The following is a 22,427-nucleotide window of genomic DNA, read 5'->3' as shown; positions in this document are numbered from 1 at the left end:
GGCATGGGTCAGCTTGGCCCTGAAGCAGGTAATGCCCATGTCTGTATTCCTTCTAGATAGTGAGGAAACTGAGACCTCTATCCCACTATCCCTTTATGGGCCTCCCAGCACTTCCTCCCCAACTAGCAGTGGGGTGGGGAGGGCAGAGGCCTCAGGTTGGCCCCCAAGATGTGCTTATTCGGCCCTGGCCCTGTTACAGGGTGAGAGAGGGCAGTGCCCTTGATCCAGCCCGCCCTTGGTGGCTTAGCACAGGCCCCTACAGCCACCTGGCTGCCCACAGCCCTGCGCCCAGGAGCTCTGCACCTGCTCTTTCTCCCTGGCCAGACAGTGCAGGGCCCTGGGAGCAGGTCCAAGACCCTGGAGCCAGGTTAAATTCTGGCCCTGACCCATGGGTCTCCTCTCCTTTCCTTCCCCTTGGATCCCTTCCAGGCCCTAGGGGGTGAGCAGGCTGTGGGAATGTGGAAGGGAATTGAGGGTGCTGGGCCCAGAGGGAGCTGCAGGGCCGTGTGGTATTCTCATTACCGGCAAGGCAGAGAGGGCCAGCCCAGCCTCCCCTAGGGCCACTGTGGCTACCTTCACACCTCCTGGCTGCCTGTTGACACAAAGGCCGCCTCCCTCAGGGCAGAAGGTGTTGACTTGGGAACCAGGGTGTGCAGGGGCCTCCAAAACAGCCCAGCAGCAGGCCCCCTCAGAAGCCCCAAAAAGTGCTTCTGGGGTTGGGGGTGGGAGGCGGCAGGTCCCAGCCCCAGGAGGCCAGGGTAAGGCCAGGGCCTGTGTCCCTTGGCTGGGGATGGAAGGAGTGTGGGAGGACTCGGGTCTGGATGGACCGCTCCCTTGGGGAGCCCGAGTCAGCATCCCCTGGCCCCAGGGGCTGGTACATGGGCATAGCCATGGAGGCCCTGCCAAGCAGAGCATCTCACTGGGAGGTGTCACTGGGAGGCCCAGAGACTGACAGCCACTGGGGCAAGGTCACAGAGCAACCACTGGAACTGCCACTTACCCCGACTGTGTGTCAGGCCAACCTCGTCTTCTGAGCCCTTTCCACAGATGAGCCAAGTTTGTGCCGGCTGAGCCTGCTCTGCTCAAACCCCATGCCCTGCACCCTTCAGCTTTCCCCTGACTCAGCTCAGGAAATGGTCACCGGAGAGGTCACATCACTTGCTGAAGGTCCCCAGAGCCGGGACTCCAGCCCACTGGCATCTAGCTTTGAGTCAAAGGCTGTGCATAACACCAATGGGAACACTGCCTGGCTGGGACTGAGTCTCCAGGAAGACGAGTTGCCCACTTGGGAGTGGAAGGAGAAGGACCGACAAGTCAGTGCTGAGTCTGATGGTGGCCTGGTGTGCAGGGTGCCTGTGGAGGGCAGGGAGGTGCTCCCTGCCAGGGCCATCAGGGCAGGTTCCAGGGGGAAGGAAAGGGCCTGAGATTGTGGATTTTCTCCAAGTGATGGCGGGTGGGTGTTCCTGGCAGAGGGAAAGGTGTGAGCCCAAGGCTGGAAACAGGGAAGCCCAGGGCAAGCTTGCTGGCAGTGCCCAGGGGGCTGATGCCCCAGGCTGGTGGGGATAAGCGGGAGATGATGTGGACAAGCAGGTGGGAGCCGGATGGGGTGGGGAGGTCCTGCTGAGTGAGGAGTTCAGACTCAGGGAGGCAATGAGATCCACAGAAGGTTTGAGGAAAGGGAGAGGTTGGAAGGCAAAGATCCTGAGGCAGGAAACTGGTCCAGAGGTTGCGCTCATCTCAGGGCAAGGGCTGACTGCAGCCTGGCAGGGGCCTGGGAGTGGGCCCAGCCACCACTGGAGAGAATGTGGAGAAGGGGGAAGGACTGACTGCTATTGGCTGGGGAAGTAAAGGAGGGGCTGGGGGCCACAGGCATGGGGAGCTGCCCAACAGAGCTCACCCTCTGCTCTTCCTTCAAGAAGGCTGAGCCAGGGAGTCCCCAGGACTACCTGGTCCAGCTCCTGGGACAGCAAGGCCCATGGAGGCAGCTCAGGCCTAGAGCCAACAGTGCCTGGGGTCAGCTCCCCATCCAAGCCTCAGTCTCCTCATCTATGAAATGGGTGTCCTTGCTGGGAGGATTAGATGGAGGACCACATGTTGGGCACCTGGGACTCTGTAAGTCCTGCCTGCCTGCCCTGCTGGAGAGGACCACCTAAGGCCCTGCAGCTGTTGGGAGGACAAAGGGCAGTGCCCATTCCAGGGGCTGCAGGCTCTGGGAAGGAAGACCCAGCCTCCCAGGCCTTGTCTCCAGGCTTGGGCCTATCCACTGGAGTGTGAACAAGCTGGATAGGGGGGCAGAGAGCGGGATGGGGGGGAGATTCAAAGTGTTTTCTCCTCCTCCCCTCTCCTCTTTCCTTTTTCTCTCCTTTCTCTCCTTCCTTCTTCCTCCTTCTCCCTTCCTTTTCCCCTTCCCCTTCCCCTTCCCATTCCCTTCCTTTTCTTTCCTTATTTTTTTTTTCACCAAAGCAACACATCCTCATTACAGAAAAGGGAGAGAATATACACATGCAAAAAGGAGGGAATGTAAAAGGCCCCCGGTTCCATCAACCCAGAGAGAAACACTTGGGCCCATGTCACTGCATCCTAACCTTTTTTAAGCATCTCTACCAGCACAGGAACATAGAGATAGAGGCACTGAGAGGGAGCATGTCACTTTCTGGGATTGTTTTTCTGTTTTTTGAAAATTCTAGCATATATATATATTTTTTTCTTTTTTTGTGTGTGTGTTTTTTTGAGAAGGAGTCTTGCCACTCTGTTGTCCAGGCTAGAGTGCAGTGGCGCAGTCTCTGCAAGCTCTGCCTCCCGGGTTCACGCCATTCTTCTGCCTCAGCCTCCCAAGTAGCTGGGACTACAGGTGCCCCCCACCACGCCTGGCTAATTTTTTGTATTTTTAGTAGAGACGGGGTTTCACCGTGTTAGCCAGGATGGTCTCAATCTCCTGACCTCGTGATCTGCCCGCCTCGGCCTCCCAAAGTGCTGGGATTATAGGCATGAGCCACCACGCCTGGCCTATTTTTCTTTTTTTAGCAGCTTTTTTGAGATAGAATTACATATCATACAATTTGGCTGGGCATGGTGGCTCATGCCTGTAATCCCAGCACTTTGGGAGGCCAAGGTGGGAGGATCACTTGAGTTCAGGAGTTCGAGACCATTCTAGGCAACATGGCGAGACCTTGTCTCTACAAAAAAAACAAAACTGAGTCAGCTGTGGTGACACACGCCTGTGGTCCCAGCTACTCAGGTGACTGAGGTGGGAGGGTCACTTGAGCTTGGGAGAGTAAGGCAGCAGTGAGCCGTGATTGCGCCACTGCACTCCAGCCTGGGTGACAGAGCCAGACCCTGTCTCAATAAATAAGCAAAGTGTATGATTCAAGGTTTTTGTATATTACATTTTAATTATTTAAAATTTGTAATATTCACCTGAGGTTAGGAGTTCAAGACTAGCCTGGCCAACATGGCGAAACCCCATCTCTACTAAAAAGACAAAAATTAGCCAGGTGTGGTGGTGCATGCCTGTAATCCCAGTTACTTAGGAGGCTGAGGCAGGAGAATCGCGTGAACTTGGAAGGTGGAGGTTGCCGTGAGCCAAGATTGCGCCACTGCACTCCAGCCTGGGCAACAAAGTGAGACTCCATCTCAAAAAAATAAAAAAATAAATAAATAAATAAATAAATAAATAAGGTAATATAAATAACATAAATTTACCATCTCTGCCATTTTGAAGTGTGCAATTCAGTGGCATTAATTACATTCACAATGTTGTGCAACTATGACCATTTCTGTTTTTAAAACGTTTTTATCACCTTAAATGGAAACTCTGTACCTCTTTCTATTTTTTTTTTAATTATACTTTAAGTTCTAGGGTACATGTGCACAACGTGCAGGTTTGTTACATATGTATACATGTGCCATGTTGGTGTGCTGCACCCATTAATTCGTCATTTACGTTAGGTATATCTCCTAATGCTATCCCTCCCCGCTAATCTGTACCTCTTAAGCAATAACACTCCATTATTCTCCACTTCATTCCTTGATAACCTCTTATCTGCTTCCTGCCTCTGGATTTGCCTGTACTTGGTACCTCATATAAGTGGAATCATGCAATCTTTGTCCTCTGGCTTCTGGCTTCTTTCACTTAGCATAATGGTTTTCCAGTGCATCCACATTGTAGCATGTATCAGTACTTCACTCCCTTTTATGGTTGAATGATATTCCATGAATGGATAGACCATATTATGTTTATCCATTCATCCTTCAATGAAAATTTGGGTCGTTTCCACCTTTTGACTACTGTAACTAGAGCTATGCACTGGTGTACAAATATCTGTTCTAGTCCCTGCTTTCAATTCCTCTGGGTATATAGACAGCGTGCTGTTTCATGACCAACTTTTCTCACTTATATATTGAGAACATTTTCCATACCAGTAGATGTACTTCTGCAACCAGATTTTTAAGGCATGCTCTGTACTCCACTGGTGATGTGGTGGTGACAGTTTAGTTAACAAACTGTATACTCTGAGATTCCTTCATAAAATTTTCCACATAAATACATCCTTATGCCTATATTTAAAAAATTATTTCTATTTTTATTTATTTTTTAAGACTGGGTTTTGCTATGTTGCCCAGGCTGGTCTCGAACTACTGGGCTCAAAGCTCTCCTCCTGCCTCAGCCTCCCTAGTGCTGGGACTACAGTAATGTACCACCATGCCCAGCAATAAAAATTAATTTAATTTAATTTAATTTTTATTATTTGTTTATTTTTGAGATGGGGTTTCACTCTGTCATCCAGGCTGGAGTGCAGTGGTACAATCTCAGCTCACTGCAGCCTTGCCCTCCCAGGCTCAAGTGATCCTCCCACTTCAGCCTCCCAAGTAGCTGGGACTATAGGTGCACACCACCACACCCAGCTAATTTTTTTAAAAAAGTTTTGTTGTAGAGATGGGGTTTCACTATGTTGCCCAGGCTGGTCTCAAACTCCTGGGCTCAAGCAATTCACTCACCTCCACCTCCCAAAGTGCTGGGATTACAGGTATGCACCACCGCACCTGGCCAAAACTTATTTCTATTTTTTTAACTTTCTTTTTTTTAATGTTTATTTTTTCAGATGGAGTCTCACTCTATTGCCCAGGTTGGAATACAATGGCACGATCTCGGCTTACTGCAACCTTTGCCTCCTGGGTTCAAGTGACTCTCCTGCCTCAGCCTCTCGAGTAGCTGGGATTACAGGCATGCACCACCACACCTGGCTAATTTTTGTATTTTTAGTAGAGACAGAGTTTCACCATGTTGGCCAGGCTGGTCTCAAACTCCTGACCTCAAGTGATCCGCCCTCCTGGGCCTCTCAAAGTGCTGGGATTACAGGCGTGAGCTACCATGCCCAGCCTTTTTAATTTTAAATAATAATAAAAAAAAAATAAGAAAGAAACCTAAAGCACTCGGTATTCCCAGGCTGTCTCCCATCCTAGTACTTAGCTTCTGAGATCAGACAAGATTGGGCGCGTTCAGGGTGGTATGGCGGTAGACCAGAACTTATTTTTAAATCACGCATGTAATACATGAATGCAGCCTTTTTGTGAAAAATTTAAACACTGAAGACAAAATTCAAGTTTGACCAACCCCCAGAACTCAGACGTGCCCCCACCCACACTCCAAACAAGTCATGGTATGTTTTTCTATATTTGGTGTATACCCAAGGCCTCTGTCTATGTACATATACACATATATATGATAGACCCTTACAGAATACGTGGTATCATACGATGACTTTCTGTGTAGAGGGGCTGTTTTTCAAATTTCATTTTCTTTTGACTTTACTTTTATTAATGGTGCCATACTGAATGAAATTTCTGCACCTTGGTTTTGTCACTAAGCAGTCTGTCTAAACTTGCACTTTTAATCTTTTCCAATCAGGATTAATTGCTGTCGGGGGAATGGCTGGTCAAACGGCATGGTGAGGCTGTTCTGAAGCTCGAGCCCAGCCCTGTCGAGTCCAGGAGGTGGGTGGTTGAGGCTGACTTGGTTAATGGCAGCCAGCAGCACTGCCCACACATCTGGGGCACCTCGGCAACGGCACCTGGCCATCCTGTATGCTCTCAGGGCCTGGGGTGGAGCATAATGTACGAGGCTGAAGAAAACTTCCTTTGCTTAGGCCAAGGGCTGGATCATGGATTTCTCTTGGTGAGGGCCTTGGGAGCTGAGGACAGCGCTCCTCTTATCCTTGGTCTTTGGCACATGGTCAGTACAGATCACGTAAGATCCCTCTTTTTATTTCGCATCCGGCCAATTTAAGCTCTCTCCCCCTTCCCTTCAATGTTTTCCAGCCTGTCCAGGGATGCCCCGTCCCCAGCCTCTGGCAAAGGACCCCCACCCACTGGCGCTGCACTTCCCCAGGTCCTGCCCAGGCATTCCGGCTAGGCCCCAGGAGCCCTGCTCTGCTTTTTATTGGGTCTAAAAGATACCTCGGGGACATTTCCCTAACCTCAGATGGAGAACCTGGAGCTGGCCAAGGGCCTGAACCAGGCAGGCTCATATGGGGTCCCAGGCTAGTGACCAGGGTCGGCCCCACACTTTTCATCCTTCTGCCCAGGCCTAGCCACCCCTTGTGAGCAGTCAGTAGGGGAGACAGGGCACTTAGAGAGGGCCCAAAGCTGTCACTTCCTGCCTGGATACAGCTCCATCCTGGGCTTTTCTGGAGGGCCTGAGCAGGCTGGGCGCACCCAAGTTGGCAGCTGAACCAGGTCTGCAAACCCTCACTCGAGAGTTGGCAAGAGTTTCGAGTTTCGGTCAGCTTGTGGTCTGGCCTCTTTCTACCTCAGCTGCACCTGGGGCATGTGTGTGTTGGGGAGGGGGGTTGAGCCCTGCTTGGCTCCTGCCTTCCTGAACTTGTCACCCTTTTCCTCATTCTGCTGGGCTCCTGTCCTGCTCCACGTGTCTGCACATGGATGCATGCTTTTCCTGGTGGACAGATGGGCAAATGGGTCCAGAGAGGGCAAGTGGCCTGTCTGGGGTCACATGGCCTGTCACACAGGCACTGAACCAGCCTTCATATATTTCTTAAGCCAGCCTATCATTCCTGACACATCTACACAGCTCCCAGCGCACCCCCAAGTAAAGCCAAGCCTGGGTTCTGGCCCTAGCCCCAGAAAAACGTCCTTATGGGTTAGAGGAAGATTTGCCCAGCTCGGACCCAAAGATCCCAGATGGCTGGGCAGCGCCCTCTGTTGGCTATGGTTGGGAGTGTGTGAACACTGGAAAGCCAGGGGTCAACCCTCTGTGCTGAGCGGGGCCTTCCAAGGCAGGCAGAGTCCCCCAGGACATCTCAGCAGGCAGTCGGGAGCCCCTGCTCCATTTCGCAGGTGGCATTGTGTGACAAGTATCCCTCCTCCCTTTATACCTCAGTTTCCCCACTTTTCACTCTAAGGCTGAGACCCACCGGCACTTTCCTGGAGGAAGTGAAGGAGCATAAATGCTACATCCCTAAGGAGAAAGGTGCTATCTGCTTACCCTGCATTGTCAGCCACCTCTAGACTCACCAAGATGCGGCACTTCCTCTTGAGCCTTTCCTGGAATCTGCCAAGTTTCTCTCCTTTCTCCCACCCCCTCCCTCCTCATCACCCCTGGGCTGCCTGCGACTTCCACTGGCTGAGCACCCAGCTGATCTGTAGCCAGATAATCAGATTATTGTGGGTCTAGAATAATCTATTCCATATGGCTTGCCAGCTCAGTGGCTCCGAGAGCTGAAGGTGTGAGGGGAGGGAGTGATCGTCCTTGGAAGGGGCTGCCCTGGGAGCTGCGGAGCCTCAGCAGGAGGCTGATAGGAAAGGACACACAGGTGGGGGAAGGTGAGCCCGCCTTGCTGGGCCCTCTGACTTCTCTGGGCTTCAGCCCAAGCATGGTCTCCAGGCCTCACTATCTGAGACCCACAGGGGCTGGGTGCTCCCCAGGGCCTTTCTCACCTTTTAATGGGGGTGATTGGGGTGGGGTGTTCATCATGGGGCACTGCTGCATAATTTGGGGAGATTTTATTTTTTATCCTCAGGCTGCATCCTCCAGGGATCTGGCCCATCAAGTCCAGATGGGGCCTGCAAACCTCTTCTGCTGCTGCTGCTTCTTCTCCTTCTCCTTCTCCTTCTCCTTCTTCCTCTTCTTCTTCTTCTTTTTTTTTCTTTTGAGACAGAGTTTCACTCTTGTTCCCCAGGCTGGAGTGCAGGGGCTTGATCTCGGCTCACTGCAGCCTCCGCCTCCCAGGTTCAAGCGATTCTCCTGCCTCAGCCTCCTGAATAGCTGGGATTACAGGCTCCCTCCACCGCGCCCGGCTAATTTTTTGTATTTTTAGTAGAGATGGGGTTTCTCCACGTTGGCCAGGCTGGTCTCGAACTCCTGGCCTCAGGTGATCCACCCGCCTGGGCCTTCCAAAGTGTGGGGATTACAGGTGTGAGCCACTGTGCCCGGCCTCTTTTTCTTCTTAGTCTCTGTGATGTGAAGCAAGGCTTAATGTGACTGGAGGGGTCCCCAACCCCTTCACTCTTAGGACTTCCCTCCAGGATGGAAGGAGCCACTCATCCTCCAAAGGAGACATGGGAGGTGTAGGGAGGACAGAACAGAGGCTTCAGCCTCTGACAGAGCCAGATGGATGCCAGTTCAGCCCCTGCTCACCCTGTTAGGTGGGACAATCTCTCTGAGCCTCTGTTTCGTCATCTACAAAGCGAGTGCTGCTATACTTATATCAAAGTGTGTTGTGAGCAGCGACCCTGCCAAGTTCCAGCACAGTGCCAGACCTTGGAGGGCGGTAGTGTGCACGCACGCTCCGTGCAACCTGAGTTGATCCGCGCATGCTCAGCCCAGAAGGCATGAATTATCCTGTGGCACAGCAACAGACAAGACACTGAGGCCAGAGGTGGAAAGCGAGGTGCCCAAGTGGCACAGGTGGTGCCTGGCAAGGGAGGGCCTCGTGCCCACATTGGCCAGACTCCAGAGGGGTGTCCTGGGCTGTCTGAAGGTGGAGGCTTCACTACTAACAATCTCTCCCCTGAGAGGGTTGCTGCAGAGGTGTGGCGCGAAGATCCCTGGCTGTGGGGGACACCCAAATTAGGAGCTTCCCAGGAGATGCTAAGTAGGCTGGCAGTAGGAGAGCCGTTTCCTTCTCCTGGGGCCTCTGGCTCCGGCAGGGTCAGAATTAGGGGCTGCAAGGGAACTATTTACATAGCACCTCTGATTAGCACTCCTATGTCAGAGGGGCTGGCCGGGAAATGAGGGCCTTGGGGCTGGGAGGGGAGCCGGGCAGTGCCCAGGACCCAGGTTTGGCATGAGGAAGCAGGGCAGAGTGGGGAGGCTGAGGCCCAGGCCTGAGCCGAAGAGGGTGCTGCCCTGTCCAGCCTGCCCCCCATCCTGGCCCCAGCTTGCTGTCTCACCTCCGCTCCTGTGGGGCTGCCCCAAGGCCTCATTTCCCAGCCTTACACGTTTGGCAGAGGGTTGGCTCAGGCCAGGGGAGCAGAGGCCACCAGCTCCGGCACTTGTCAAAACACAGGCCGCAGAGGTGTGAAGGCCTCACCCCAGTGGGAGAGCGTGTGGGCCCTGCCGCCCGGAGAACTCATTAACTCAGGCAGCCCCCACGTGAACCCACCGGAGAGGCTGGCCACAATAAGGAGATCAAAGGGGAGACAGGCAGGGGACAGCGAAGAGGAGGCTTGATGGTGGGAGGCGGCGGGGACTGGGCTTGAGGTTGGGGTGCCTCCCATCCCCCAACTTGGTTCCATCAGGCCCACTGACCATTGCCCTTGCACCAGCTGGGCCCTGGGGTGATTTTCCTGAGACCCCAGCGGCAACAAGAGAGGGAGGGACTCCACGTGTTCCCTCCAATTTGTCAGCCTTGAGGGCTGAAGACCCCAGAGATGGGACTGGGGGTAGAACCCTCCAGTCTGCCCCACCTCTCTCTTGCCATCTTTGTGGGTTGTCTTCACACTTGCCCCTGTGTCTTTCTAACCTTTCCTCAGTGGTGACACCAGGGATCTTCCTGTCATGGGCCACTCCTGATGTCCCTTTCCTGCTCCAGATCTCTCGGTGGCTCCCACCTGCTTAACATTAGCTATTAAGTTTCAGATCTGAGAGCTTCTAGGGGCTGTGGTTTCAACATACAGTGTGCTTCCCACACATATGATCTCTTGTCCGAATATGTCTAGTTGATTTTGTACTTAATAAAATACAGGCTGGGCACGGTGGCTCATACCTATAATCCCAGCACTTTGAGAGGCTGAGGTGGGAGGATCACTTGAAGCTAGGAATTTGAAACCAGCCTGGGTTACAAAGTGAGACCCAGACTCTACAAATATATATATACATAGACATATATATATGTATGTATGTATGTATGTATGTATGGTGTTATGTATATGTATGTATATATACATATATATATATGTATGTATGTATGTAAGTATGTATGGTGGTTTTTTTTTTTTTTTTGAGACAGAGTCTTGCTCTGTCACCCAGGCTGGAGTGCAGTGGCACCATCTCGGCTCACTGCAACCTCTGCCTCCTGGATTCAAGCAATTCCCCTACCTCAGCCTCCCGAGTAACTGGGACTCAGGCACGTCCACCATGCCTGGCTAATTTCTTTGTATTTTTAGTACAGATGGGGTTTCACTGTGTTATCCAGGATGCTCTCGATCTCCTGACCTCGTGATCCACCCACCTTGGCCTCCCAAAGTGCTGGGATTACAGGTATCAGCCGCTGCGCCCAATCCAAAAAAATTTTTTTAATTAGCCAGGTGTGGTGATACACTGTGCCTGTGGTTCCAGCTACTGAGGAGGATGAAGTGGGAGGGTTGTCTGAGCCCAGGGGGTTGAGGCAGCAGTGAGCCAAGATTGTGCTACTGCACTCCAGCCTGGGTGACAGAACAAGACCCTGCAAAAGAAAAAGAAAACAAACAAACAAACAAAAAAACCCAAAACCAAATTCATTTCAAAGCATTGTTGACAACCTAGTAATGGCGCTTTCTTCTGGCACAGGCAATTGGGAACCCCAGAGCATGGTAAAGAGATTTGCTGTACCCTCTGCACGTGTTGACTTTGTAACTATGTGTAAAGCAAATGCTCTACTTGCAAATAAAGATATGATGATAAAACACGAGTTTGTGGTCATTCTGAGTTTACTCAAAGCTATGAAACGAAGTCACAATCATGCGAGAATCGGCTTTCTTGGCATTGAGAAGCTTAGCAATCCCTGAACCACAGGGTACCTGGAGCCTCCTGAAGTCCAGCCCTCCTGCTTTCTGGCCTTTTCTTTTCTTTACGTTTCTTTCTTTCTTTTGTTTGTTTGTTTGTTTGTTTCTTTTTTTTTTTTTGAGATGGAGTCTTGCTCTTGTTGCTCAGGCTGGAGTGCAATGGCATGATCTCAGCTCACTGCAACCTCTGCCTCCCGGGTTCAAGCGATTCTCCTGCCTCAGCCTCCCGAGTAGCTGGGGATTACAAGTGCCTATCACCACATCCAGTTAATTTTTTTGTATTTTTAGTAGCTATGGGGTTTCACCATGTTGGCCAGGCTGCTCTCGAACTCCTGACCTCAGGTGATCCACCTGCCTTGGCCTCCCAAAGTGCTGGGATTACAGGCGTGAGCCACCATGCCCGGCCGCTTTCTGGCCTTTTCTTGGCACCCGCTCCCACCCCGGCACACAGAATACTTTACCAATTCCCAACCACATGTTCCCTTGGGCCTAGTGGCATCAAAGAGGCATGGTCACTGGGCCCCCGTGCCAGTTTCCTGAGTTGGCTCTGGAGCCCAGGAAGGCATCCATCTGCTGCAGTCCAGAAGGAGTGGGCTCTGCTGACAGCTGCAGGCTGAGGAAGTGCCTCCTGGGCCAGGTTGTCCTTGGGTGTAGATGGGGTCCTAGGGCATATGCACAGGGAAGGGGCTTCTCCCCTTCTCCCCACTCTAGGGGTTGGCTGGCACCGCTTCTCCTGGATGTGACCCTGGGCACAGGCATTCTGGGGCTGCTGGGACAGACAGCAGAGGAGGAGGCACAGAAGGTGTCAGAGGAGGCCAAGAGCAGCAGGAGACAGAAGAGATCCCAGGAAGGAGGGTGGGAGACATGCCCAGGGAGAAGGTACCATGTCATGGGGCCATCATTGCTACAAACCAGCTTACGCATCAGGCTCACTGGGCTGGAAGCCATGGGGGAATGCCAAACATCAGACCAGCAAAACTGAAATCCCAGGACTTTGGGAGGCTGAGGCGGGTGGATCACTTGAGGTCAGGAGTTCAAGGCCAGCCTAGCCAACATGGTGAAACCCCATATCTACAAAAAATACCAAGATTAGTCAGGCATGGTGGCATGCGCCTGTGGTCCCAGCTATTCAGGAGGCTGAGGTGGGAGGATCGCTTGAGCCTGGGAGGCAGAAGCTGCAGTGATCCTAGATCACACCACTGCGCTCCAGCCTGAGCAACAGGGCAAAACTCTGTGTGTCAAAAAAAGAAAGAAAACAAACAAACACAAATTGGGACACATATCTATTCCACACCAGCAAATCAACTCTGAGTGTCCTGTACTGCTTGGATAAGTAACTAAGTATTACATACTGACATTATTCCAAAGGAGTTTACAATCTACTAGAAACAATTAGGATGTAAAACATGAGAGCATGAACAAGAAGACAAATAGTTTGGAAAACTACCATACCAAAGTCCAGAGAAAGTTTCCTCAAAGGTAAAAGTTGGGCTGGGGCTGGGCACGCTGGCTCATGCCTGGAATCCCAGCACTTTGGAAGGCCCAGGTGGGAGGATCTCTTGAAGTCAGGACTTCGAGACTAGCCTGGCCAACATGGAGAAACCCCGTCTTTACTAAAAACACAAAAATTAGCTGGGCGTGCTGGCACACACCTGCAGTCCCAGCTACTTGGGAGGCTGAGGCAAGAGAATCACTTGAACCCGGGAGGTGGAGGTTGCAGTGAGTCGAGATGGCGCCACTGCATTCCAGCCTGGGTGACAGAGCGAGGCTCTCAACATAAACAAACAAACAAACAAACAAACAAATAAAAAATTAAAAAAGTTGAGCTAGGTCTTGATGTTTAGAAAGCTTGCTAAGTAGGAATGAGGGCACTACAGGGTGGGGCAGTGGCGTGGGCAAAGGCAGAGAGGTGGGACTTGGTGTAGTGTGTGTGGAAAACAGAGGAAGACAAGTCTCATGGGCCAAGGGGTCTGTGTCCCAGAGCAGAGACAGCCTGAGGGCTGAGAGGATCCACATTCCAGAGATCTTTGGAGGCCAGAGGAAAGAATATAGATTGAAGGGAAGATGGAAGAAATGTTTCCTACAGAAGATTAGACTGGGTGAAGGAAGTTGGGGGAAAGACTGGATTTAGGTAATGGAAATAAAAGAAAAAGAAAGAAAAGCAAAGTAAGAGGTGCACCTGAAGAAAATACAGAAAGAAGGGATGTCATCTGGTGACTGCTTGGAAGGAGAAGGTGAAGTGGGCATCCCTGCAATTTCATACCATGAAGAAAGCTGGTATTGCTGAGAACCAGGAAAGTTAAGCAAAGAAGATGGGTGAGAGGTGAATGGAGGGGTAGGGAGGAAAGGAGGTGGAGGAGGGAGGAGACGATGAGTGGTTTGGTGTACACCAAGCTTGTCCAACCTGTGGCCCAGGACGGCTTTGAATGAGGCCCAACACAAATCCATAAACTTCTTAAAACATTACAAGATTTTTTTTTTTTTTTTTTTTGCAATTTTGTTAGTGCAGCAGCTTTCGTTAGTGTATTTTTGTTGTTGTTGCTGATAGATAGAATCTTGCTCTGTCACCAGGCTGGAGTGCAGTGGCACGATCTCAGCTCATTACAACCTCTACTTCCAGGGTTCAAGCGATTCTCCTGCCTCAGCCTCCCAAGAGCTGGGACTACAGGCGTGGGCCACCACACCAGGCTAATTGTTTGTATTTTTGTAGAGACAGGGTTTCATCATATTGGCCAGGCTGGTTTCAAACTCCTGACCTCAAGCGATCCCCCTGCCTTGCCCTCCCAAAGTGCTGGGATTACAGGCATGATCCCACCGTGCCCAGCCGAATTACCATATTTTATATGTGATTCAAGAAAATTCTTCGTCTTTCAATGTAGCCAGGAGGTGGAGGTTGCAGTGAGCCGAGATAGTGCCACAGCACTCCAGCCTGAGCGACAGAGCCAGGCCCTGTCTCAAAAAAATAAAAATAAAAATCAGACGTCTGGCACTGAAAGAAACCATCCCACTTGAAAACGCGTAAAGATATGATGCCAGACACCAGGTACTTCACAGTCTGGCTGGAGAACAGATAGCCATGCATGAAGTACCTATTAAGACCAGGGTGCCAACTCAAACCCCTGAGGGGCCAGGTGAAATTTCACCCAGGCTGGTGTGCAATGGCGCGATCTTGGCTCACTGTAACTTCCACTTCCCGGGTTCAAGCGATTATCCTCAGCCTCCTGAGCAGCTGGGATTGCAGGTGTCTGCCACCATGCCCTGCTAATTTTTGTATTTTTAGTAGAGACGGGGTTTCTCCATGTTGGCCAGGCTGGTCTCAAACTCCTGACCTCGTGATCTGCCCGCCTCAGCCTCCCAAAGTGCTGAGATAACAGGCATGAGCCATGGCGCCTGGCCCTTTTCTAGTATTAACAACTCTGCTTTCTTGGATGGGAATTCATGAGCTCTAGTACTTGAGGAGATTTTCATCTGTAGATTTTAGGATTTTCTTATCTACCATATTCAGCATTCATCCTGGAGCAAACCCAAAGAAAATCTGCCTTGGATCCTTCTGAGTACTGAACATTCGAAGAGTTCTTCTTTCGTGATATCCAGTAAATTAGAACTGTCCTTCCTGGCAAGCTCAAGTTGTGCTTCAGGAAATTTGGCAGGATCTGCCAGGTTCCCATGATTCTTTCCATTGGTGGAATATGGTACCAGTGCTTCAGATGGAAGCATTCTTTTTGGAATGGGTTGTCCCCAAAAAGAATGGAACAGGTTTGGATAGAATTTCCAGACTTCTTGGATCATAGAAGGCTGTAGTGACACCACCACCATTTTTTTTTCCAATTGCAGCAATAGCTAGTTCTGAAGCCAACTGTACTTCAATATTAACTTTTTTTTTTTTTTTTTGAGACAGAGTCTCACTCTGTCACCAGGCTAGAATGCAGTGGCATAATCTCAGATCACTGCAACCTCCACCTCCCGGGTTCAAGTGATTCTCCTGCCTCAGCCTCCTGAGTAACTGGGACTACCACGTCCAGCTAATTTTTGTATTTTTAGTAGAGACGAGGTTTCACCATGTTGGCCAGGATGGTCTCAATCTCCTGACCTCATGATCCGCCCACCTCAGCCTCCCAAAGTGCTGGGATTACAGGCATGAGCCACTGCGCCCGGCCCAATATTAACTTTCACCTGAAAGGTGTCAGCAGCCTTTTCGACCAGCTGAACACCATAATCCTCTTTAAGTGGCTGAATGGTCACACCTCTTCCATTGACAAGCTGCTTTAAGTCAATAGGATGAGTAGGATCAACAGGACCCAAATCAGTAAGATACTGCAGTCTATTGATACTTAAAGGATGATACTGGTGCCTGAAGCTAGTTCCTTCATTAAATCTGTATTTTGGGATTCTGATGTAAAATAGAGTCTGGCCATCCTCAAAGCCCAGCAGAGTCAGTTTCCTCTTTGCCTTTCTCTTCTATGGCCTCTGCCACATTTTCTACCTCTTCTCCGACCTTTTGGTAGTCTCATGGGTTTCCTGGAGCCAGGATTCGGCTTTAAATTGATCAGGCTCATGTGCAGCAGGGCCCAGAGCTGCCATAACCTGCGAAGAGGTTTATTTCTTCCTTTCTGACATGTATGTCTTTTATTTGTTGCCTAATTGCACAGCCTAGATCCTCCATCTGGTACAATGTTGAATAGGAGTGGTAAGAGAGACACCCCTCGCTTTGTTCCTGAAATCGGGGGACGTGGGGAAGCTTTCAGTCTTTCACCACTCAGTATGAGGCTACCTGTAGGTTCTTTGTAGAAGCCTTTCATCAGGTTGATGAAATTCCTTTCTTTTTTTTTTTGAGACGGAGTCTCGCTCTGTCGCCCAGGCTGGAGTGCAGTCGCCGGATCTCGGCTCACTGCAAGCTCCGCCTCCCGGGTTCACGCCATTCTCCTGCCTCAGCCTCCCGAGTAGCTGGGACTACAGGCGCCCGCCACCTCGCCCGGCTAGTTTTTTGTATTTTTTAGTAGAGACGGAGTTTCACCGTGTTAGCCAGGATGGTCTCCATCTCCTGACCTCGTGATCCACCCGTCTAGGCCTCCCAAAGTGCTGGGATTACAGGCTTGAGCCACCGCGCCCGGCCTGAAATTCCTTTCTATTCTTAGTTTGCTGAGAATTTTTATCACGAGGAGTGTTGGGTTTTGTCAAATGCCTTTGCTGCATCATTTCCACTCACATTTCATTGGGAAAACCTGTTATACCTGTCCAAAGGCTGCAGAACATCAGGTAGAGTCCAGTGGTGACAGCTGTGGCAACAGGCCGAGCCCCAGACCCTGCCAGGCTAGAGGTGTCCTGGGGTTGGAGGAGCAGGCTTGCCCCCTCCCTCTGCTCAGAAGGTCCAGCAACCTGACCAGACTGGATTTGCCAGGGTGCAAGCTTCCTTGCATGTCCACACGTCCTCAACAGGGAAGGGTCTACCCAGGGCCATCCTGCCTCAAAGGAGAAGTGGTTTACTGCTTTCCCCACCTCTAGAGGGAATGAGGGCCCCTGCTCCTGGTCCTTACTCTACTCCATTGTCCAGTTGGCGTATGCCCTGAGGCTTCCATTATACAGATTGGAAGCTAAGGTGTAAAAGAACTAAGAATTTGCATAAGATCCCCAACAGGTAAAGACAGGCCCCAAACCTAGGCTCTAGACTTCGTTTTTCTGACCCAGCTTCCTTTAACCTGTAGGGCTGGCCCAACGCCCCGGGCTTCACCCAACACTGGGCGCACGCGGTAAGTCCGAGAGGCTGGGTCGGGCGCCCAAGCGAGGGCCCAGGTGGGGCGAAACAGGCGCAGCCAAAGGGCTGGCACCTTCGCCCCCCGCCGTGGATTCAAAGGGTCGGGCTCCACCCCCTCGAAGCCCCGAGCCCACTTTGATGTGCTGATGCGGCCTGGAAGGGGCCACTTCACACCTCGGGCTCGGCATAAAACAGCCGCCGGTCGCCGGCCCCCAGACGCGCCGTCGCTGCCATGGCCCGGCCCCTGTGCCCACCGCTCTCCGAGTCCTGGATGCTCTCCGCGGCCTGGGGCCCAACTCGGCGGCCGCCGCCCTCCGACAGGGACTGCGGCCGCTCCCTCGTCTCGTCCCCAGACTCATGCGGCAGCACCCCAGCCGACAGCCCCGTGCCGAGCGCCGCGCGTCCCGGCTCCCGCCTGGATCCCCGCGCCCCCACCGTAGGGAAGCGCGGCGCGCGCAGCAGCCGCCTGGGCAGCGGGCAGAGGCAGAGCGCCAGCGAGCGGGAGAAACTGCGCATGCGCACGCTGGCCCGCGCCCTGCACGAGCTGCGCCGCTTTCTACCGCCGTCAGTGGCGCCGGCCGGCCAGAGCCTAACCAAGATCGAGACGCTGCGCCTGGCCATCCGCTACATCGGCCACCTGTCGGCCGTGCTGGGCCTCAGCGAGGAGAGTCTCCAGCGCCAGCGCCGGCGCCGGCAGCGCGGGGACGCGGGGTCCCCTCGGGGCTGCCCACTGTGCCCCGACGGCTGCCCCGCGCAGACGCAGACACGGACGCAGGCGGAGGGGCAGCGGCAGGGGCAGGGGCGCAGGCTGGGTCTGGTCTCCGCCGTCCGCGCCGGGGCGTCCTGGGGGTCCCTGCCTGCTTGCCCCGGAGCCCGAGCCGTGCCCGAGCCGCGCGACCTGCCTGCGCTCTTCGCCGAGGCAGCGTGCTCGGAAGGGCAGGTGATGGAGCCGAGCCCACCGTCCCCGGTTAGTGCCCCCTTCCCTGCTCCCCCTTCGGCCGTGCCCCCGCGCACAGCCCCACCGCCCCCCACGGCGAGGACCAGGCACCCTGCCGCTCCCCGCCAGCAGCCTGGCCTCCATAGTATGCCCAGGGCGCCAAGAGGCGAGGGCAGGGAAAGGCCACGCCGGGGACTGGGTCTCCCCTCGCTAGGGGCCCCCGAGGGTAGAGCCCACGAACGCGGACACCCGCACAAGGTCACCAGTGCTGAGGGCTGCCCTGTTCCTTCTCTCGCTACAGCTCCTTCCCGGGGACGTGCTGGCCCTGCTGGAGACCTGGATGCCCCTCTCGCCTCTGGAGTGGCTGCCTGAGGAGCCCAAGTGACAGCGGACAACTGACGCCGTCTCTATGAGCACCGAGGCTCTTTTGGCCTCAGCCCCTTCGAAGTGGTTCCTTAGCAGACTGCCTTTCCTGGAAGAGGGCACCGGCGATCCCGGCAGGGGCATTCCTGCGGGTGAGAGCCTTGCCCACCACAGCGGCCCTTCTCAGCACCCCCCCTCCATGGAGGGACCCATAGAGTTAGACACTTTGAAGCAAGCAGGAGGCTCTGCCTAATGTGAATTTATTTATTTGTGAATAAACTGCTGGTGTCAGTTGGCAATTTCTTCTTCCTACCTGTGGACACAAAACTCCCTCTCTCCCTCTAAAGAAGAGCATGGGAGAGGTGGGAGGGGTTCTTGCAATCTTTAGCCCTCCCACCCCCACAGGCCCAACCCCCTTTGACCTTACCCCCAGCCCTGGCTCAGCATCTAGTCCAGATGGGTCAGCCTGGAAGGGGTGGGGAGGGGCGTCCTTTGAGAAGGCAGCGGCAAGTAGAATCTGCTGATCTTTTCTTTGAACCTGGTGGGGAACTGGTTAAAACCAAAATATCTGTGTAGAAATACAACTCCATTATTATTTGTTGTATGTATATCAGGTACCTATTATATTCAAGTAACCATTTTACAGAAGGATGAGGATCAGCACTCAAGCCCCTGTAGGCCTCCAGAGTCCCAGCGCTCAGCTCTTGGAGGATTTTGCCAGCTTCATGCATGTTGGGGCCTGAGGGATAACAGCTACAAGAGGTCATTTTCTTGTGTCCTGGGGCCTTATTCTCCATAGACTGGAGCACCCTGGCCTTGGACCTCCCACCCCCTACTCCGACATTTTCCCATCTCCCTTTTCTCTGGTTTCCTGGCCTTGTGGCTTAGAGATAAAAATAACAGTGTGGCGGTCCTGAGTTTATAAAACCATGACCTCCTAGAGGCCTAGCTGGGGTGAGATGATCGCCCATGGGGTTGCATCAGAATCCACACAGGCAGTTGCACTCCTGTCTGCATTGGCTGGAGTCACATCAGGGAGCAAGAGACAGGAGCCTTGAGCCCAGAAAGTGTGTCCTCATCCAGCCAGGGTGTCTAGGGAACAGTTATCCTTGGAGGGTGGGGTGGGAAGAAGGGATGTGTAGGCTCCTTGCCAAGTGTCCTTTACCCTCTATGGATAGATACCTAGTTCTCCTCTCTTCTCCTTCAAGTGTCTGAAACACAGGCCTTAGTGTCTGTTTTTATAAAAGCTTTATTAAGATATAATTCACATACCATACAATTCACTCTTTTAACAATTGAATGGCTTTAGTACATCCACAGAGTTCTGCAACCATTGCCACTAATTTTAGAACATTTTCACCCCCCAAAAGAAAACGTGTACCTGTTAACATCACTCCCCATTATTCCCCTACTCCCAGCCCCTGGCACTCACTCATCTAGTCTCTGTCTCTATAGGTTTGTTTTTTCAGGATATTTCATATAAAAGGAATAATAAAATATGGCCTTTTGTGTCTGGCTTCTTTCACTGAGCACAGTGTTTTTAAGGCTCACCATGCTGCCTCCTGTGTCAGAACTTCATTTCTTTTTACTGCCCAATAATCTTCCATTGTTCAGCTACATCACAGTTGGTTTATCCGTTCATCCGCTGATGCTGCTGGGTTTGCTTTTCAACTGCTTCAGAGATCCCTTCCAGTACTCTAGCCCCGCCGGGAGGGGCTGTAATGCAGAGTGGGATGGAGTCCCTGATCTGCAGTTCAGGGGTCTAGGCCAGGCAGGGCACACCCAGGCTGGCGCTTGGCCACAGAGAATGTGCTCCAAAAGTCATGCCTGCAGCGGGGTGGGACCTCACACCTCCGCGGGTCACCCCCTTTCCTGCTCCTCTGTCCCATCTCTCACTCCCCTCCCAGGACCCTAACTGGGGTAGAGTGGGAAGTTTTCTGGAGCCGACCCAGCTTAGAAGATCTATTTGCATGGCAAAGGCCCTGCGTTTCAGAATGGGGAATTAAAGTTATTAGCAAGTCTTTTCACAGATAAGTGGGGCTCATTGGCCAGCCCCCTTCCCCCTTCCCCGCAGAGGGCTTCTTCTCCAGCCCTGAGCCTGGGAGTGGCCCGCTGTTTATTAGCACCTAGGTGTGAATTTTCATTAACAAGCTTCTGCTAATAGCTGCCCAGACTCAGGACTGGAGATAGGAAGGGGACACCTCCCACTGCTCCAGCGTCCCCATCCCCCATCTCGGCCAGCGCCATCCCGCACCCGGAGGAAACCCTGTGTGCCTGTTCACAGAGCCGACAACAGTAGCCAGCGTCCAGGTAGGCACCCCGTGCCAGATGGTAGCGGAGCCTCCCTCACCTCAGTTCTCAGCCCCGCTGCGAGGTAACCCCAGCTGCAGAGCCACTTTAAGAACAGGAGGGTTAAGAAAAAGGCTGCAATGGTGGATGGCAGTGTTCGGATCTGGACCCAGCTGTGACTCCAGACCTGTGTGTGTAATCACTGGGTGTGCTGCCCTCACTACGGCTGAACACCAGCTTGTCTCAAGAACAGAGGGTATTGGGGGGTGTCTCACCTCCCCCGAGGCCCAGGCAGGGTGCCCCACTGTGGAGTGGTCTGGGCCAGGCCCCATGTGCCGTGGAGGGGGTAATGAGAAAGACTGCACCAGCATGGGGGTGCCCGCTGAGGCCAGCTAGCTGCCCTCTGGTCCCCGCTGGTCCCCAGCCGCCCTCCTCTTCTTGGGAGCTGCTTTCACAGGACCACCTAGTGAGAAGGCCAGCGCAGGGAAACCAGCATTTCCAGAGCAGTGACCCTCAGCCAGGCTGTGTGCTTAGTTAGGACTTGAAATTTGGGCTCAGGGCCGCTGGCGAGGTGGGTAGGTTTGCACTCCCCCTGTTTTACAGGCAGAAGCTGAAGCACAGGGAGCTCAAGGAACTTTTCCATGAGGCTAGAGTGCAGCCCCTGGGGAAGGGCCAACTGCGTGCTGGTGGTTGGTGAAGGCTGTCTTTGCAAGAGTCCTGGCAGCAAGGTAGATGTGTGTGTGTGTGGCAGTGGGGCTGTGTGTGTGTGTGCGTGTGTGTGCGCGTGCATGTGTGTTTGGTGGCGGGGCTGTGTGTGTGTGGCGGCGGGGCTGTTTGTGTGTGTGGTGGTGGGGCTGTGTCTGTGTGTGTATGTGTGTGTGTGGTGGCGGGGCTGTGTGTGTGTTTACGTGTGTGTGTGGCAGTGGGGCTGTGTGTGTGTGTGTGGAGGAGGGGCTGTGTGTGTGTGGGGGCAGCGGGGCTCTGTGTGTGTGGCAGTGGGGCTGTGTGTGTGTGTGTAGGCAGGGCTATATGTGTGTGTGTGTGGAGGCGGGGCTGTGTGTGTGTGTGTGTGTGTAGGCAGGGCTGTGTGTGTGTGTGTGTGTGGAGGCGGGGCTGTGTGTGTGGTGGCTGTGTGTGTGTGTGTGTGTGGAGGTGGGGCTTTGTGTGTGTGTGGAGGTGGGGCTGTGTGTGTAGGGAGGTGGGCTGTGTGTGTGTGGAGGTGGGGCTGTGTGTGTGTGGAGACGGGGTTGTGTGTGTGTGTGGAGGTGGGGCTGTGTGTGTATGTATGTAGGGAGGTGGGTGTGTGTGTGTGGAGGCGGGGCTGTGTGTGTGTGCAGACGGGGTTGTGTGTGTGTGGAGGCGGGGCTGTGTGTGTGTGCAGACGGGGTTGTGTGTGTGTGGAGGCGGGGCTGTGTGTATATGTGTGGGGAGGCAGGGCTGTGTGTGTGTGTGTGGGGAGGCAGGGCTGTGTGTGTATGTGTGTGGAGGCAGGGCTGTGTGTGTGTGTGGAGGCAGGGCTGTGTGTGTATGTGTGTGGAGGCAGGGCTGTGTGTGTGTGTGGAGGCAGGGCATTGTGTGTGGAGGTGGGGCTGTGTGTGTGTGATGGCTGGGTGTGTGTGTGTAGGCAGGGCTGTGTGTGTGTGGAGGTGGGGCTGTGTGTGTGTGGAGACGGGGTTGTGTGTGTGTGTGGAGGCGGGGCTGTGTGTGTATGTATGTAGGGAGGTGGGTGTGTGTGTGTGGAGGCGGGGCTGTGTGTGTGTGCAGACGGGGTTGTGTGTGTATGGAGGCGGGGCTGTGTGTATATGTGTGGGGAGGCAGGGCTGTGTGTGTGTGTGGAGGCAGGGCATTGTGTGTGGAGGTGGGGCT

The 22,427-nt window shown here is 53.2% G+C and overlaps 1 protein-coding gene and 1 pseudogene across 1 annotated transcript; one reads left to right on the top strand and one right to left on the bottom strand.

The window, feature by feature from the left end:
- Nucleotides 1-14,656: 14,656 nt before the first annotated feature.
- LOC144330093 (large ribosomal subunit protein uL15m-like) lies at nt 14,657-15,906 on the bottom strand (annotated as a pseudogene).
- Nucleotides 15,907-16,206: 300 nt separating this feature from the next.
- MESP1 (mesoderm posterior bHLH transcription factor 1) lies at nt 16,207-18,568 on the top strand. Its single transcript, XM_001093487.5, has 2 exons — nt 16,207-17,939; nt 18,211-18,568. Exons 1-2 carry the CDS (start codon nt 17,205-17,207, stop codon nt 18,292-18,294), a joined length of 819 nt encoding a protein of 272 aa, XP_001093487.3. The 5' UTR covers nt 16,207-17,204; the 3' UTR covers nt 18,295-18,568.
- The last annotated feature ends 3,859 nt before the right edge of the window (nt 18,569-22,427 follow it).

Source organism: Macaca mulatta, chromosome 7 (assembly GCF_049350105.2).
Source record: "Macaca mulatta isolate MMU2019108-1 chromosome 7, T2T-MMU8v2.0, whole genome shotgun sequence".
NCBI lineage: Eukaryota > Metazoa > Chordata > Mammalia > Primates > Cercopithecidae > Macaca > Macaca mulatta.
This window is presented reverse-complemented; position numbering and strand designations above follow the sequence as displayed.

What these genes read in the sequence shown, in the direction of transcription:
- MESP1 (XM_001093487.5), top strand. Translation starts at nt 17,205, where the DNA reads ATGGCCCGGCCCCTGTGCCCACCGCTCTCCGAGTCCTGGATGCTCTCC. An exon ending in AGCCGAGCCCACCGTCCCCG is followed by an intron (nt 17,940 to 18,210) that starts GTTAGTGCCCCC and finishes CTCTCGCTACAG; the next exon opens with CTCCTTCCCGGGGACGTGCT.